This window comes from Mercenaria mercenaria, chromosome 18 (genome assembly GCF_021730395.1).
Source record: "Mercenaria mercenaria strain notata chromosome 18, MADL_Memer_1, whole genome shotgun sequence".
In the NCBI taxonomy this organism is placed as follows: domain Eukaryota; kingdom Metazoa; phylum Mollusca; class Bivalvia; order Venerida; family Veneridae; genus Mercenaria; species Mercenaria mercenaria.
Genome location: NC_069378.1, coordinates 33,532,364 through 33,546,494, shown reverse-complemented (window position 1 = coordinate 33,546,494; position 14,131 = coordinate 33,532,364). Strand labels below are relative to the sequence as shown.

Sequence of the window (14,131 nt, the reverse complement as noted above, 5' to 3'; positions counted from 1 at the left end):
TTTGTAAATTAATAGGGTCTGGGCTTCGGCTGTGATCATAACTAAGGTAAGACGCTTTACTTTATTCAATACCTTATTTTATCTGAATTATTTTACGTATCTTTTACTACTTTAGAAATAAAAACTTCAGACTTAAATAAAGAGTATAAATGTTTCATAAGCCTTCAATTAACATTCCTGTTTGCCTGGCTCACAGACCATCGGAAACTATAAATCACGATAAATTTGCTTTCAAATAGTCTGATTTGAATTGTTTCTTTACGAGTTAAGACAAATAATTATAAATATTTAGAAAAGTTGGACATTCAATTACGTGTTGATACGTGTGAAGTTAGAATAGTATCATTTAATCATCGAAATAATTGTTTCAGGATTACTTCCGAAGTATTTATAAATAACGAAAATTGTATAAATGTTGTTTTTTTCTGCATTTACTTGAAGCTTGGCTCCTACTCGTGAAAGTCCTATTTAGAATAGTTTTATTCGGATATGTAGAGATGCAGTGGTCAAAAAGGAAAATCGAATATCTTTAAAAGCTTATCACCGTTAAAGTAACAAATGACAAGATCATACATTATGAAAGTTCGAGTTGATATTTACGTTACAGAGGGCTTTCGTTTTGTGACGTTGACGTAAATACATTAATTGGCGTGGAAACGTCGTACTTTGATATGTATATAGTAGGCAAAATCGTAATGTAATGCTGATGATGACTAGAACTGTGAAACTTTAAAGAATTGAGGTTTTTGTTAAGGTTTTACAGGAATAGACAAATTAGCAGCTTTAGCAATAAACAGCTTTATATAAATGAATACACCAGTTTATTAAAAATTATACTGAATACCATATCAGAGTGCGTGTATTATACAAGAAATAAGTAATTTCATATCTGCAGATCATCAGTGTGACTAGAAAATCAATACCTCAACAACAGAAGAAAAAAGTAAAAATATTGACTAAGATTGAGTCTAAAGAACATGGATGCCCCCAAAATAGTGTACCATCCTTCATATAGCAAAAACTATCAAAAGGGCCTTAACTGCAGTAAAAATATTCACAGAAAAAATTCATTCTTCCTTTATGGTCATCTGCACATCGAGCTTGTTCTTCTGTGAACGTTTGAAGCAAATAAGGTTGATAATGTCTGACAAGTTGGACACACAAGAGTTTTCTCTATATTCCATATAGCAAAAACTATCAAAGGGTCATAACTACGGTAAAATAATCACAGAAACATTTCTCCTTTTATGGTCATCTGAACATAAAGCTTGTTCATGTATGAATGTTAGAAGCAAATCAGACTAAAAGTGTTGGAGGATTTGGAAACACAATATTATTCCTTATTTTATGTAGCAAAAATATCAAAGGGCCATAATTGAGGTAAAAATAGTCTCAGAAAAAAGCTTTCCTTACTGGTCATTTGCAATACTGTAAGATGAGTTGGACACACAAGATTTCATGACATACGGACGAATGTTCGGACAGCAGCAAAGTGATATATCTCACCTAAATGTATTGGGGGCCTGATTAATTTCTAGAAATCCATAATGATATTTATTGCGTTCCGGAATTCCTTAGAAGGTTTATAGATCATGTTGAAGGTAATTTACGCAACATTATCTGCATATATGTTTCAGAATAAAACTTTCCTTCTACCAAGTAAATACATCTACCAAAAGAGCACAACGCTAATCTCTTTTCAAACGATATAAAGAATATTGATTCTAATGCCTTTAAACTACATATGTAAAGAAATATTCATGAAAATTACAGCTACCTGTATGTAATCAAAAAGATTATTTGCATCTTCGGATATTAGTGTTGCCAATAACAACTGCTTGATTTTGATGTATTTATCGCCACAAGCTGTGTAAATGTCAACCGTATCCTGCACCTGAATAAAGAGCTATATCAGTTTAAAAATATACTTTTTTTTCAACAAAACATTTACCGTTTTCATCACAATTAATTTTTACAAATGCTTATGCAAAAGCTGAAATGAATCTCATCGGATTATTAAGAATTACGTGCATAAAAAATGACTTTAATATATATGAAGAGCGTGACTTGCCTTCTCTTGAAGAGCTGCTTTCTGTATCCAGTTGATGTTCACATTTGGACTTTTACAGGCAGAGAGTAGCGCATCAACGCCAAATTCTCGTGCAATATATAATATCAGATATCTCCTGCAGTAATAAAACGTAAACATTTTGAATAAATATGAATACTGTATACTTATCTTCAGAGTGTCAAATCAGGGCTCACATTCATCAATTTTTACAAAATCATTCAATAGCGAACTTACAAATGAGATAACAAGACATAATGCATTTGAATGTAAAGTCAAAATCACGCGCATTACACATCCACAAAATGACTAACAACTTTATTATTGTATCATTAATTATACTACAAAGTTGCAAAATTCATACAAATTTAAATATTGTCCTGCATACAGTCATGGCTTTTGTTAGTTTTGTTTATGATAAAAACATTTCTTCATTAAGAATATAAATTCAAACATACAATGTATAACATTTAATGAATATAGTTTCTTAACATTAAATTGTTCATGAATTTTAAGTCTACGACATCCTATTCATTATAATTTTGGAAAACACAATAGAAATAGAATAAGTCTATAATAGTTTTACTAACCAAGGCCATTCTCTGTTTCCACACAATTCCTTTGCTAGAAGTAATAGTTCTTCTATATCTTTCTTAGAGTTAGCATTAATGCTATCCTCATAGAAAAGCAGTTTGTCAATAAACTTTGCAACAGACGATAGGCCTACCCGCGCACGAGCAATTGCAAATATTTGATCAACAACAGACTCCTTGCTCTCTATTGATATAAGCGCCAAATTGAAGCATCTCCTAACAATAGATACTTCATCTGCATTTCGTAACATCATACTCTCAGATATTTTATCCTAAAAAAGAATATACATCAAATATTAAATGTTTTGCATAAATAAACACAAAGAAGTGAGTAACAAGTCATTTACATTATGGTTAATTCTAATATAATTATTTAGCGTGTAATCAGTGGAGGTTACCTCAAAACTGTGTATAACTGTCAAAACAACATCCTCGCAAGGGACGTCTGAAAGGTCTCTACTCGCTTCCTTAACAGGTGTCTGGATATACTTTTCTAGATGAACGCGAAGTTCTTTCTCACTGCAAAAATGTTTGACTTCATTTAAGTAGGGGAACTTTACGGGGTTGACATTATACATAATAAATATAGAACCCTATTAGACGAAACAATTTTAACAACTGGCAGTTTCTACTCCGATAAAGCAGAACCTGTTTAAAGTAAAATTAGATCTATAACAATAATCTCTTGAAATGAAAAGCAGAAGCAACCAAAAAGTAGAAGATGCGGTGTGACTGAGTCTGTTCTGGAGAAAAAAATGAAAAGTGCAAACCCATGGAGTCTTATTTAACGATCAGCATAATCGATAAAGCCACTTACTCTGTTCTAACAAGATGTTTAAAAATGAAAGACTGGAAGACTTTGTTCTGTTCAATTCCGATGTCAGCCTCTAGTTCTGTTACATTTTGAAATGAACATGATATCAACCAGTCAATCACTTCTGGATCAGGCGGTGTGTTGTCTCCAAAACATAGCTGTGACACCACCTCCATGAGAAATGAGTTGCACCTTTGTCTGTAATCACCAACTTTATCAGCGATCCATCTTAAATTTACAATTATAAAATTAATGTTAACATTAAAAATAAAATACTTCTGTTCACTTAATTAGCATTTTACAAAATGACTTTTTACTAACAGGTTGCAGGCTATATACACAACTACAATAGAGCCTTATCAACTGCACAACAAGGCAACGTTTTACACTCATTGACATACGAGAAACAAAAGGTCCCTATAATTTTCTATCAAGAACAATAACAGACAAGCACACATATGAAACATAAACAGTAAATCTTTGTTATTGAAAATTTAATTAAAACATGTTCATGTGCTAACTTTAATCTCTGCAGTTTAACAATATGATGACTGTGTAAGCAGATCGTTTTGCCAAAGAAAAATACCTCTTTACAGTTTCTTCGTCATCATCCTTGGTATTCCAATCCGCTTCAAGCACCTTTTTGCAGACTGGGCACTTTTGACCAGAGACACTTTCTGATAAAACTTCTTCAATGCATTTTGCGCATATTTCGTGAGTACATGACAGAGTTTTACTCTTATCTGAATGCTTACCACCACATTTCTTACATTTTTCAGCTTTTCTGAAAATAGAATTTATCTATAAAGCAAACTACAGATAACAATTGTTATTCAAACTTACTACTTCATATTCACTACATTATATAACCAAATTAAACTACAGCTATCACGTACGGCGATAATGACCGTCAGAAGCCGCTCTGATATAGGAAATGTCGTGATCATAACCTTTGATGACAGCGTTTTCCTGATCATGGATTGGACCAAGTAACCTAGGTTATGCACTCGCTCTGTATATATTTTGACGAGGAAATGCATGTTTGCTTGCTTTGTTTTTTAAACAATCTTACTATTACTTAAGAAGAAGTGGATTGGACCCAAAGTTTAGCTATTTCATCTCGACAACCAAGTGTGAGTTGACCTTTTACCTGCTGACCTGGTTTGTGTCTTGTCGTCTTGGTTAATCTTGAAGCTTAGGTAATATAGGGCGGATATGAAGTATGTATATATAATGTGACGTTGACATTGGACCTTGTGTCTCAAGTCGTGCTCTCTTCACGTCATCTTGACGAGGTTAACAACTGTTGCTATTTTTTTCAAAATGAAAATTCTTCCTAAAAGTTAAGATGGTATGGGGTGAAAACGATGGAAGGACGGACGGACGGGCCAAAGGACATGCATGCGTGAATATGTTTAAATATTAATGCCTTTCATAAATCTATATAATTCATATAATTCAAAAAGTAAGGAAAGTAATATTACGGTTCTGGTACAGTGCATTTCCTCTCAATGTCCCATCTCAATAAGTGAAGATTTATAAAACCTCTTCAATTGTTTTTGAGTTATGCTCCAAGCAAAAGTTTTCCAAGTAAGTGTAGTAAAAGAAGCAAAAATGTAAGCACGGTTGAGGTATAGTTCTCGAAAACCGCACTTTCCCTCAATAGCCTTCATCATTGTGTGAAGTTTTCTTCAATAGATTTTATGAAAGGTAGACAATTAAGAAAGACAGGGTTATGGTTCTTGCACACTGCACTTCTTGTTAATGGCCTCTATCACTATGCAAAGCTGGAACAAAGTTCCTTCTAAATTTCTGGATAATGCTTAAGAAAAAGAGTATTACGGTCAGACGGGCGTGCGAACGGATTTAACCATAACAACAGTTTTCATCAAAGCATAATAATACAATAGATATTGTGTGGTATATTACTGCATTGAGTAGCAATACATTATCTAGGCAAATTCTGACACATAAATATCATCATATAATGGAATCATGTTTGAAATCTGATAATTTCTTCGTTTGCACTTGCAAAATTAACATTTCGAGGGCTAAGAGCGAAATTGGTCTCTCTGCTTCTGTTTCTATATACAGACAGACCAATTTCGCTCTAAGCCCTCGATTTGTGTAAAGACATTATAAAGGTATTTTTTCCTTTTTGTGTCTGTGTAACTAGCTGAAACCAAGGTATTAAACTGTAAATAAAAATGCATCTTTCAACATATTGCAGAGGAAACAGTAGCCAAGAAATATTACGTTTGTTGTTTTATTTGTTATGTTTGTCGCAACGGTTAAAAGGAAGAAGTAAATAACACCCACCTAAGGGTGAGAGGGAGACCTGCTTTCATGTAATATTGCTCTATGATTTGGACAGAAAATAAGAGACATTAATACTTAACTTTGTTACTCTACATTTTCGGCTATTCATATTTTATTTCTTATATCCGGCTAAACCTTTCTAAGCCATTGCGAGTAACGGTCTGCAGAAATACTAAGACGGGTGAAACGCTAGGCACAAAATTGAGCAAAATAAAAGATATCGCGCATAACGTCACACTGACACAAACAAGCTTTTGATAATTCTCGCCATAGTTTTGACATGAGAAAGCATCTGAGTAGATCCATGACTCTCAAAAAGCCGACTGGTTAGCTTCCTCACATAAAAGAACTCTACACCCAACGGCATAGAGAAGCAAGTAATTTAAAGTTGGTAACTCAGCCCTCTTTCCCAGAAAGGTCCCATCATATAAGTAAAAATGAAAATATTGACTATTTCTACTGAAGCAAAGTCAAAGAAACTGAAGTTCTCGAATAATTTATTGTAGTTTCTTATTAAATAGAACACATACAGATAGCTCTTTGCTTTATTATCTACAAATATGATCCATAGAGACAATATGTATGACATGCGTGTTAACCCCGCATTATTAATTTGATGTCGAAAAACAATAGCCTATTGTTTTCCATATTTCTGATATTGTACTGAACGTATGTGATCACGCAAAAGAACTTACTTACTTCCTTTTGTTTGTTTATCTTAAAATAACTTTGCGTTGATTTGAAATACGCCGAAAACACAGTAAGAAACCGATACATTTCAGTCGTTCAGATTCTTTTGCTTTGTAGCGTTGATTCACTAAGAAATTTGTCTCGTGAGGAAAACATTGTGTCATTAACATACATGTACAAATGTAGGAAAGCTGTTGAGAATACACTTAGTAGTATATAATACGGTACTGAAGACATTCCAGTTTTGCATATATAAATATTCGCCAAATTATGTCATCAATGCAAAGAAAACTCAGAATCACCTAACATAAAGTCTATTTTCATAAAAATCTTACTTTACACTTTCATTCTTCATCTTTGTAAGGCACAATTTCAAAAACTTTTCTACGTTTTTCAGAGTGTCGATTTGCTTCATGTTCACCTCGGGAGTTTTAGATAACAGCTGAAACAAATATAGAATTTGCATTTTATACATATATGTACGCATTTTTTTCAGGGTCCAGCTTTTATTTCAAGTAGTTTTCTTCTTCAAATATTTATCCTTGTTCCACTTTTCCCTTTTACCCCTCCCCATCTCTTCCTCCCCTTTTGTCTATATTTTACATATAACTTAAATGTACTTGTTGGATTTTTGAAGCAACCCGTCTATGATAATTTTCCGTTACAGCTTCTTTTTGTTGTGGGCCTACTATGCAAATGCGAAGCAGTGGATATGTTAATCTTTAAATATTCGTACCAACTGGAGAGTAAAATGGTATTTTGGAGTGGTAGAATCTTTCCCTTTATTGTATTACAATATATGCACATACTGACTCTATTTAAGTGCTGCACTCAACTTACCATCCAAAGCGGGCGGCATCGAAATGTAGAAGATTGCTCTTCTGCCTTCAAACACACATTTTCTATAAATAACTGCATCACTACCACACAGTTCCACATATTTCTAAAAATAAAACTATATTATTGTGTCCTCATATTCTGGTACTTTATCCTGACGAAAGCATAAAGTTACAAAATATTTTAAGAACCAATTTTTTAAAGATTTTAACGTTTTTCTAATTTCTGAATACTAATCGCACGTTTCAACTTAGTCATTAGAGATTAAATTTAATCTACACCTGATTCCGATAGGATTAAATGTAATAAGACATAAAAAAGCATCTCCACTGCCTAAATCAAGTAATTTGTGCAATATATATATTCTCCTCTTTAAATGTAATTTTATCCATTTTTACTTTGCCTTCCCCAATTGTTCCGACTGATTTCCAAGGGCTTGATAAGCGGTAAATGTCTGGTTAACAATCTGGCTGTATCTGTTAACTCTTGCTAGCCATTTTTCTCTACCGACTTGATTATCAAATGTTTCCTCTAACTGCTTTGACTCTGGTGAAACGCTGTCTACGATGAAGTAAAGAGCTAACAAAGCCTGCAAAGCAACACACTTAAACTGACAAGACCTGTGTTAAGATGTCTTTTACGTAAATAATAACCCGCCCGCTTAGCTCAATAGGGTGTCGGCAGATCTTCGGATCAAGGGGTCGCGTGTTCGATCCTAGGGCGGGGCGTTCGTTCTCCGTGGCGATTTAATGAAAGACATTGTTTCTGAAATCATTTGTCCTCCACCTCTGATTCATGTGGGGAAGTTGGTGGTTACTTGCTGAGAACAGATTTGTACTGGTACAGAATCCAGGAACACCGGTTAGGCTAACTGCCTCTCATTACATATTAACTGAAATACTGTTGGAAAACGGCGTAAAATCCAAAACCAACAAACAAACAAACAATAATTGGAAATTGGTGTATATAAATTTTATTGATGAAAAGAAAACGACTGTCATTTTCTTGCTTTGTGTTATGATTAGTGAGCAGAGCAAGGAAAAAGTGAATGCGTTTCTAACATTATTTAGGTGACGAAGATGCTTTTATCTGAATTTGTAACCAAAAAGACTAGTAAGAAAGGAATGAGTTGCCTTCTGAACATTAAAAATGTAATTTCATTTGCCATCGTATACTGATCAATGTTACGGCTTCATTTTAAAAATACACTTATTCAAAATAGAATACCAGGTCATGCTCTTCTAAAAAATCAATGCTTTTTCTTTTCACAAGTACGTCATTGCATCCTTCCCATACACAGCTGATGTCTCGAAAATGTTTCAAACATGACGAAGATTCTTCATACACTCGATGAACGCAGAACAATGTATACGTTAAACTTGTGTTTTGGTCTCTGGCAGCCATGGACAAGGCATAATGCTTCAGATATAGAGCTACTAGCTACAATGGGAACAAGACAAAACATTGAGAACTGCCATTTCCTGTACACATTACTGAAATATATTTTCGTTTTACATTTTTAGAAATAATAAATACTGTTTGAAAGACATTCTGGTGAATATGAGTAACGTAACTCCCTGTATTAAGAAATGTTTAACAAAAGAGCCAAAATGGCCCTAGGTCGCTCACCTGTGTAACACACCATTACAGTGTTAACATGTTTTACCTAGTGATTACATGCAGGCAAATATTCTGACCAATATTTATTAAGATTGGACCAAAAAATGTGGCATTTTGAGTGTAGACGAGCATTTTCTTTGATTTGACCCAGATTCTAACTTGTTCAAAATTTTATGAAAACAAACATTCTGACAAAGTCTCGGGAAGATAAGAGCAAACAGTGGCCTCTAGCGTGTGTACAAACTTTTATTTTGATTTTTCCTTGTGACCTTGTTTTTTGACATTTTGGCTTTTTCAAGGGTCAATCAGGGGCCGTAACTCCGGAACCTACGATTGGATCTGACAGATTTATCATGAAATCCAAGATTTATTTTTTTGAAGATATTTTGCAAGTTTGTATCAAATCAAACCATAAACGAAGTCTCTGTATGGCTGCAAAAGCCAAAACAGCAATTGTAAGCCCTTTAAGGGGCCATAACACTGAAATCCATGATGTAATCTTGCTAGTTTTCGAAAGGAAATGAGATATTATGCCAATAAAAGTTGTGTGCAAGTTTGATTTAAGCTGATTGCAGAATATGGCCCCTATAGTGTTCACAAGAAATTGTGAACGGACGGACGGACGGACGGACAGACGACGGACAAATGCGATCACAAAAGCTCACCCTGTCATTACCCGACAGGTGAGCTAAAAATGACACTTTTGAACTTGACGATTTGCAATGTAAACTGTATTAACGCCTTACGTTTCTGTCTTTTGCTTCGGGATAAACCGTTTCTGTGAAGTCAGAAATATATGCCTCTAAAGCTTCATAGAAATGCTCCTTTCCTACTGATTCAAGTGACTTTTGCAACCCAGTTTCCTCTAGTAACCCCAACAGGGGATTCAAGTCTCCGTCTGTGAACAGATAAATGTGTGCTCATATGAACAAATTAATTTTTGAAAACGAATGCGAGTTGAACCCCCCAATCGACGTTTTAAATAAACTAGACTATCACCATATGCTTGGCGAAGTTGGAGTGAAATAAAGCTATTACATGAATTAAGTATTATACTATAGTAAAACAGCTTTGACGTTGACGTCGTTTTAAGTATATGAGACGTTGATTAAATTTACTTGGTCTATAATAGGAAAAGGAAGAACATTTTTTAATGTTTCGGAAGGAAAAGCTTATATGTGATTAAAAAATATTATATTTGTGTCTTCCCACAGTGAATTCATTAAACGCGTTGAATAAAACCTCGCATTACATTATTTTATTAAACTCGTTTCATATATTCAATAAGAAATAAGAAAAAACCGGTCTTCAATGTTAACAGGTTAATTGAGCTCATTTGTACTTCAAGAAAAATTGGTTGTTTTCGACTATTAGAGACCCTAAGCTATTTTAAATGTTATAAAAACAATGAATGATCAGTTTTTACCAAATTGGTCAGGAAGATAAAATAAATCCCGAGGAGCATTATTTTGTAGGTACATTCCGAATTACAGATTTCAGAAATATCTGAATATTGTTTATGTAAAATATGCTCGTACATGTTTATCACGTTTACGTTTATCTTGAAGTTCTCATAGACTGTTCACTGAAATTGACTTATGGACTAGACCTGTAAGCACGCTAGTAAACGGATAAAATGTAGCTCTTTGTAACAGAATGTGCTATTCAGACTGATTTAGAAAACTGATAACTCTCTAGAATGAATAACTACAGAAAATATACATGTCATAAGAAATTTAAGTGCAAAAAGTGAACTTTATAGAAGCAACAATAACTACACATCAGTATATGTTTGTTTATGCTTAGTAATAAAAGTCTGAGCAAAATTGCCACGTCTGATAAAGTCTGCATTATTCGCAGTTCGTACTTTACATAGATAGTTAAAAAATGAGGTTAAATTGATATTTTGTACGGGAGATTTACCCGTGTCTGTAATATTTACATGTAAAACAATAACGATTTATGCGTTTATTTTTGTACCTATTTGTGTAATGTTTACTTATCTCTGTAAAATAAATATACTAAAGTCAAGTCGTCACATATTGTTAATTAGACGTTATTCATCATGGGATTTGGTGGCATAATAGCAGATAAAACATTCATGAACATATTTATTTGGATAATCCTAGTACAAATCTTAATTACTGGAACTCATATCACAAGGCAACAATATACATGTAATAGCTGCACATTTTACTGTGTTTTAGATTAATGTATCTGTAATTAATGTAAGAATTTTACCGATTGTCAAAACAGTTTATTTTCTCCAAAAGATGTAAAGAGTGTTTAATAAATTCAGATATGTGCTTGTATTGATTAAATATCTAAATAGTTTTTTTTTTTGCATAATATTTTTGTATGTCGTTTTATAGAGCCAACTAGTTACACTATCATTATTGCTAAAATGTACTATGTGACATTATCACATATTAGATCAGGCCCAATTTTCATTAATGAACTTAAGTAATTACTTATTTAAGTTTGTCATCTTAAAGTAATGCTATTGCTTTTTGGTTTTGTTATCTAAAGCTAAATTATACTATGGTTAGTAGTATTTGTCTGCATTTATTTCAGTCACGCAAATATGATATTTCTTTTTAAGCACAATATAACAAACATAAGTATTTGCTTAAGTATACATATATTTCTTATTTCTGTACTTCGTTTTCTGTCAAATTGAGATTGTTGTGTTTAACCTATGAAATTCTCCATATCGACAATATAGGATAAATCCCGTTTTCCGGTATCAGCCACCAATAAATACCCGTTTCCGCTTTTACGGTGAGAGGTTATCGGCCATTACGCTATATAGGCCTAACTAAACTAAAGGTTAATGGCTGCTAATGTATTTGAACACTAATTTTTCACTTGGCATGGCAACAGAGGTCTAAATTGAAGCTAGTTTCTGTTTAGCAGTTTAAATAACAAAAGCTAATCAATTAAATCAGTCTTTTTCTTGAAATTAGGACCTTGAAACACTTAATATCAGTTATATAATAAAATAATATTTTGACATATTTCTTTCCTTTGGATTGTGCTACCTTATATTCGTTCTATCTTTTGAGGAATTATTTTTTGCGAGAAACTTTAAAAAAAAAGAGCCTATTTATTTTTTTCCATTTCTATTTTACAAAAGTATATAGAAGCAAGTAATACAAGCACATGGTATTTCCACACTTATACAGAAACATATAACAATGTTTAAAAACATATAATAATTTTCCTTTCTCACAATACTTTTGTGTTTTATAGACATATTTGAATAGGAAGGTAGGAAGTGTGCTTTAAAGTTAAAGGATAGAGTTTTATGTAAGGTATAGTGCTTGGGGAACATGTTAAAATCTTTTTCATTGCATATGTGTAGTTTGTCTTTCTTTAAAGCAATACTTTCTTTATGTCGTCTTCGGTTTTGCACATATTTTTTTCTAACTATATTTTTCAGGTCTGCTGTATTGCATTTGGTTTTAATGATAAAATATTTTGCCAAAAGAATAAACGAAGTTGGAGATAAGGCTATCATTTTCATTTTTATCAAGAATATTGTAAAACGACACCGAAATTATGCTCTTAATAGCGTGGGAGTTAGCTTTCACATTTGTTCAGAAGCCTTGAATAATTTGGCAATCCTAAAACATGTGTTTTATAGAGTCGGTGCTCATATTGCAAAAGTCGCATTGACTAGATGTTATAATGTTGCATCTGAACAAAAATATATTATCCGGTAACATGTGCGTAATGGTTTTGTACTGAAGGGCACCATTTTTGGTTGCGGGTTTATCCCGCTACCAAAGTTAAGTGGAATTCTGACAATCATGTAGCATCTTTATTTGATTCCAAATCACATCCAAAGGAATTTGTTCATGTGCTACACAAAGTAGTCCCATTCATGAACAATGTGGATGAATTATCAATGATCAAGCAGTTCTTATTCATCCTCTATCCATTCACACTGGCCATTTAGATTATATAAGATCTGTCAATGATTAGGTATTCCAGCCCATGGTTACATCACTGACTTCCATCTGTTCATGTAAGGTCAGGCAGAGTTTATCTTAGATATGAGGCACATTAGTATTTGTTTCTTATACATGTATATTTATAGATTGGCATTTAAAATGAAAATAACTCTAGCAAAACCCGTAACCACCAGACATCTCAAGGCTTTGATTTATAATAGTAATAGTGGACGTGCTACTATTAATATTTCTTCCAATTATGTGTATTATTGGGTATTATCTCACTCCATTTTGTTTGGTATTTGAATGTAGATATTTTTTCTTTAATTTTAATTAATATGCTGAACGCAGGTTGACACAGTTTGATATTTTCCTTAATATTTTCTACAAAATACTTAGGTCATTCGTACACTTTGTTTTCATTTTTAAGAATAGTTCTCCATCTTCTGATACACTTTTAACTTTAGATATTAACTATCATGAAGGTTAAACAGTTTTTTTTGCTTTGTCATCAGTACCTTTTATTTTGTAGTTATTCCATAACAACTCCTTAGATATCTATTTTTTTACTCTTTTATAATTAATTTTTGGCCAAGCTATAATAATATTCTTTGATTTTATTTTAAGTCTTTTAGAACCGAGGTTTTTGATATTACACCTGAATAATAGACGGTTTTCGTATTAATTTTAGTTCATGTTTATTAATTAAATTCAAGTTGCCATTATTATTAAGTATTCTTTTAACCCAACTTACTTTAAAACCATCTAGTAATGTTTCAATGTCAGTCATTTTAAGCCATTATCCTGATAATCTTGTATTATTACGTTTCTAGATATTTTATCAAGCTTCGAATCCCAGACAAAGTCATACATGGCATTGTTTTTTGTCTTCACAATATCTACTGACGGGTAATCTAAAACGGTTAATGGATAGACTAGTTTCGGGAGTGCAAATGTTTTGAGAACGGTGATTTTCAGGTTGGAACCGCGAAGCGGTTGAGACCTATAATTACGGTATTCTAGAGCTTGCAAGAAAATCATACTGACATTTTTCACTGAAAGGCAGATTAATCCGCCGTAAGGTTTTTACCCGTTTTTCAGGCTAATCGACAGATACTTTTGTTTTGATATAAACTGTTCTCTGAACATTGTTCTACAGTCCGTTGATATTTTCATACATATGTAAATACAATAAAGTTAAAGAATGCGTCATTTCCCATGAAAAATATGTTTT

At 32.9% G+C, this 14,131-nt stretch overlaps 1 protein-coding gene across 1 annotated transcript in view; it reads right to left on the bottom strand.

The window, feature by feature from the left end:
• The window catches only part of LOC128550608 (E3 ubiquitin-protein ligase rnf213-alpha-like), a 47,068-nt gene that overhangs the window by 21,518 nt on the left and 11,419 nt on the right, over positions 1 to 14,131 (bottom strand). Inside the window, exons 5-15 of the mRNA XM_053529907.1 lie at positions 9,688 to 9,839; positions 8,549 to 8,761; positions 7,720 to 7,910; positions 7,325 to 7,427; positions 6,820 to 6,926; positions 4,062 to 4,259; positions 3,479 to 3,703; positions 3,060 to 3,180; positions 2,659 to 2,933; positions 2,072 to 2,186; positions 1,778 to 1,894 (exon numbers count right to left, since the gene is read on the bottom strand). Coding sequence (XP_053385882.1) covers positions 1,778 to 1,894; positions 2,072 to 2,186; positions 2,659 to 2,933; positions 3,060 to 3,180; positions 3,479 to 3,703; positions 4,062 to 4,259; positions 6,820 to 6,926; positions 7,325 to 7,427; positions 7,720 to 7,910; positions 8,549 to 8,761; positions 9,688 to 9,839 — 1,817 coding nt within the window. The remainder of the gene's footprint in view (positions 1 to 1,777; positions 1,895 to 2,071; positions 2,187 to 2,658; positions 2,934 to 3,059; positions 3,181 to 3,478; positions 3,704 to 4,061; positions 4,260 to 6,819; positions 6,927 to 7,324; positions 7,428 to 7,719; positions 7,911 to 8,548; positions 8,762 to 9,687; positions 9,840 to 14,131) is intronic.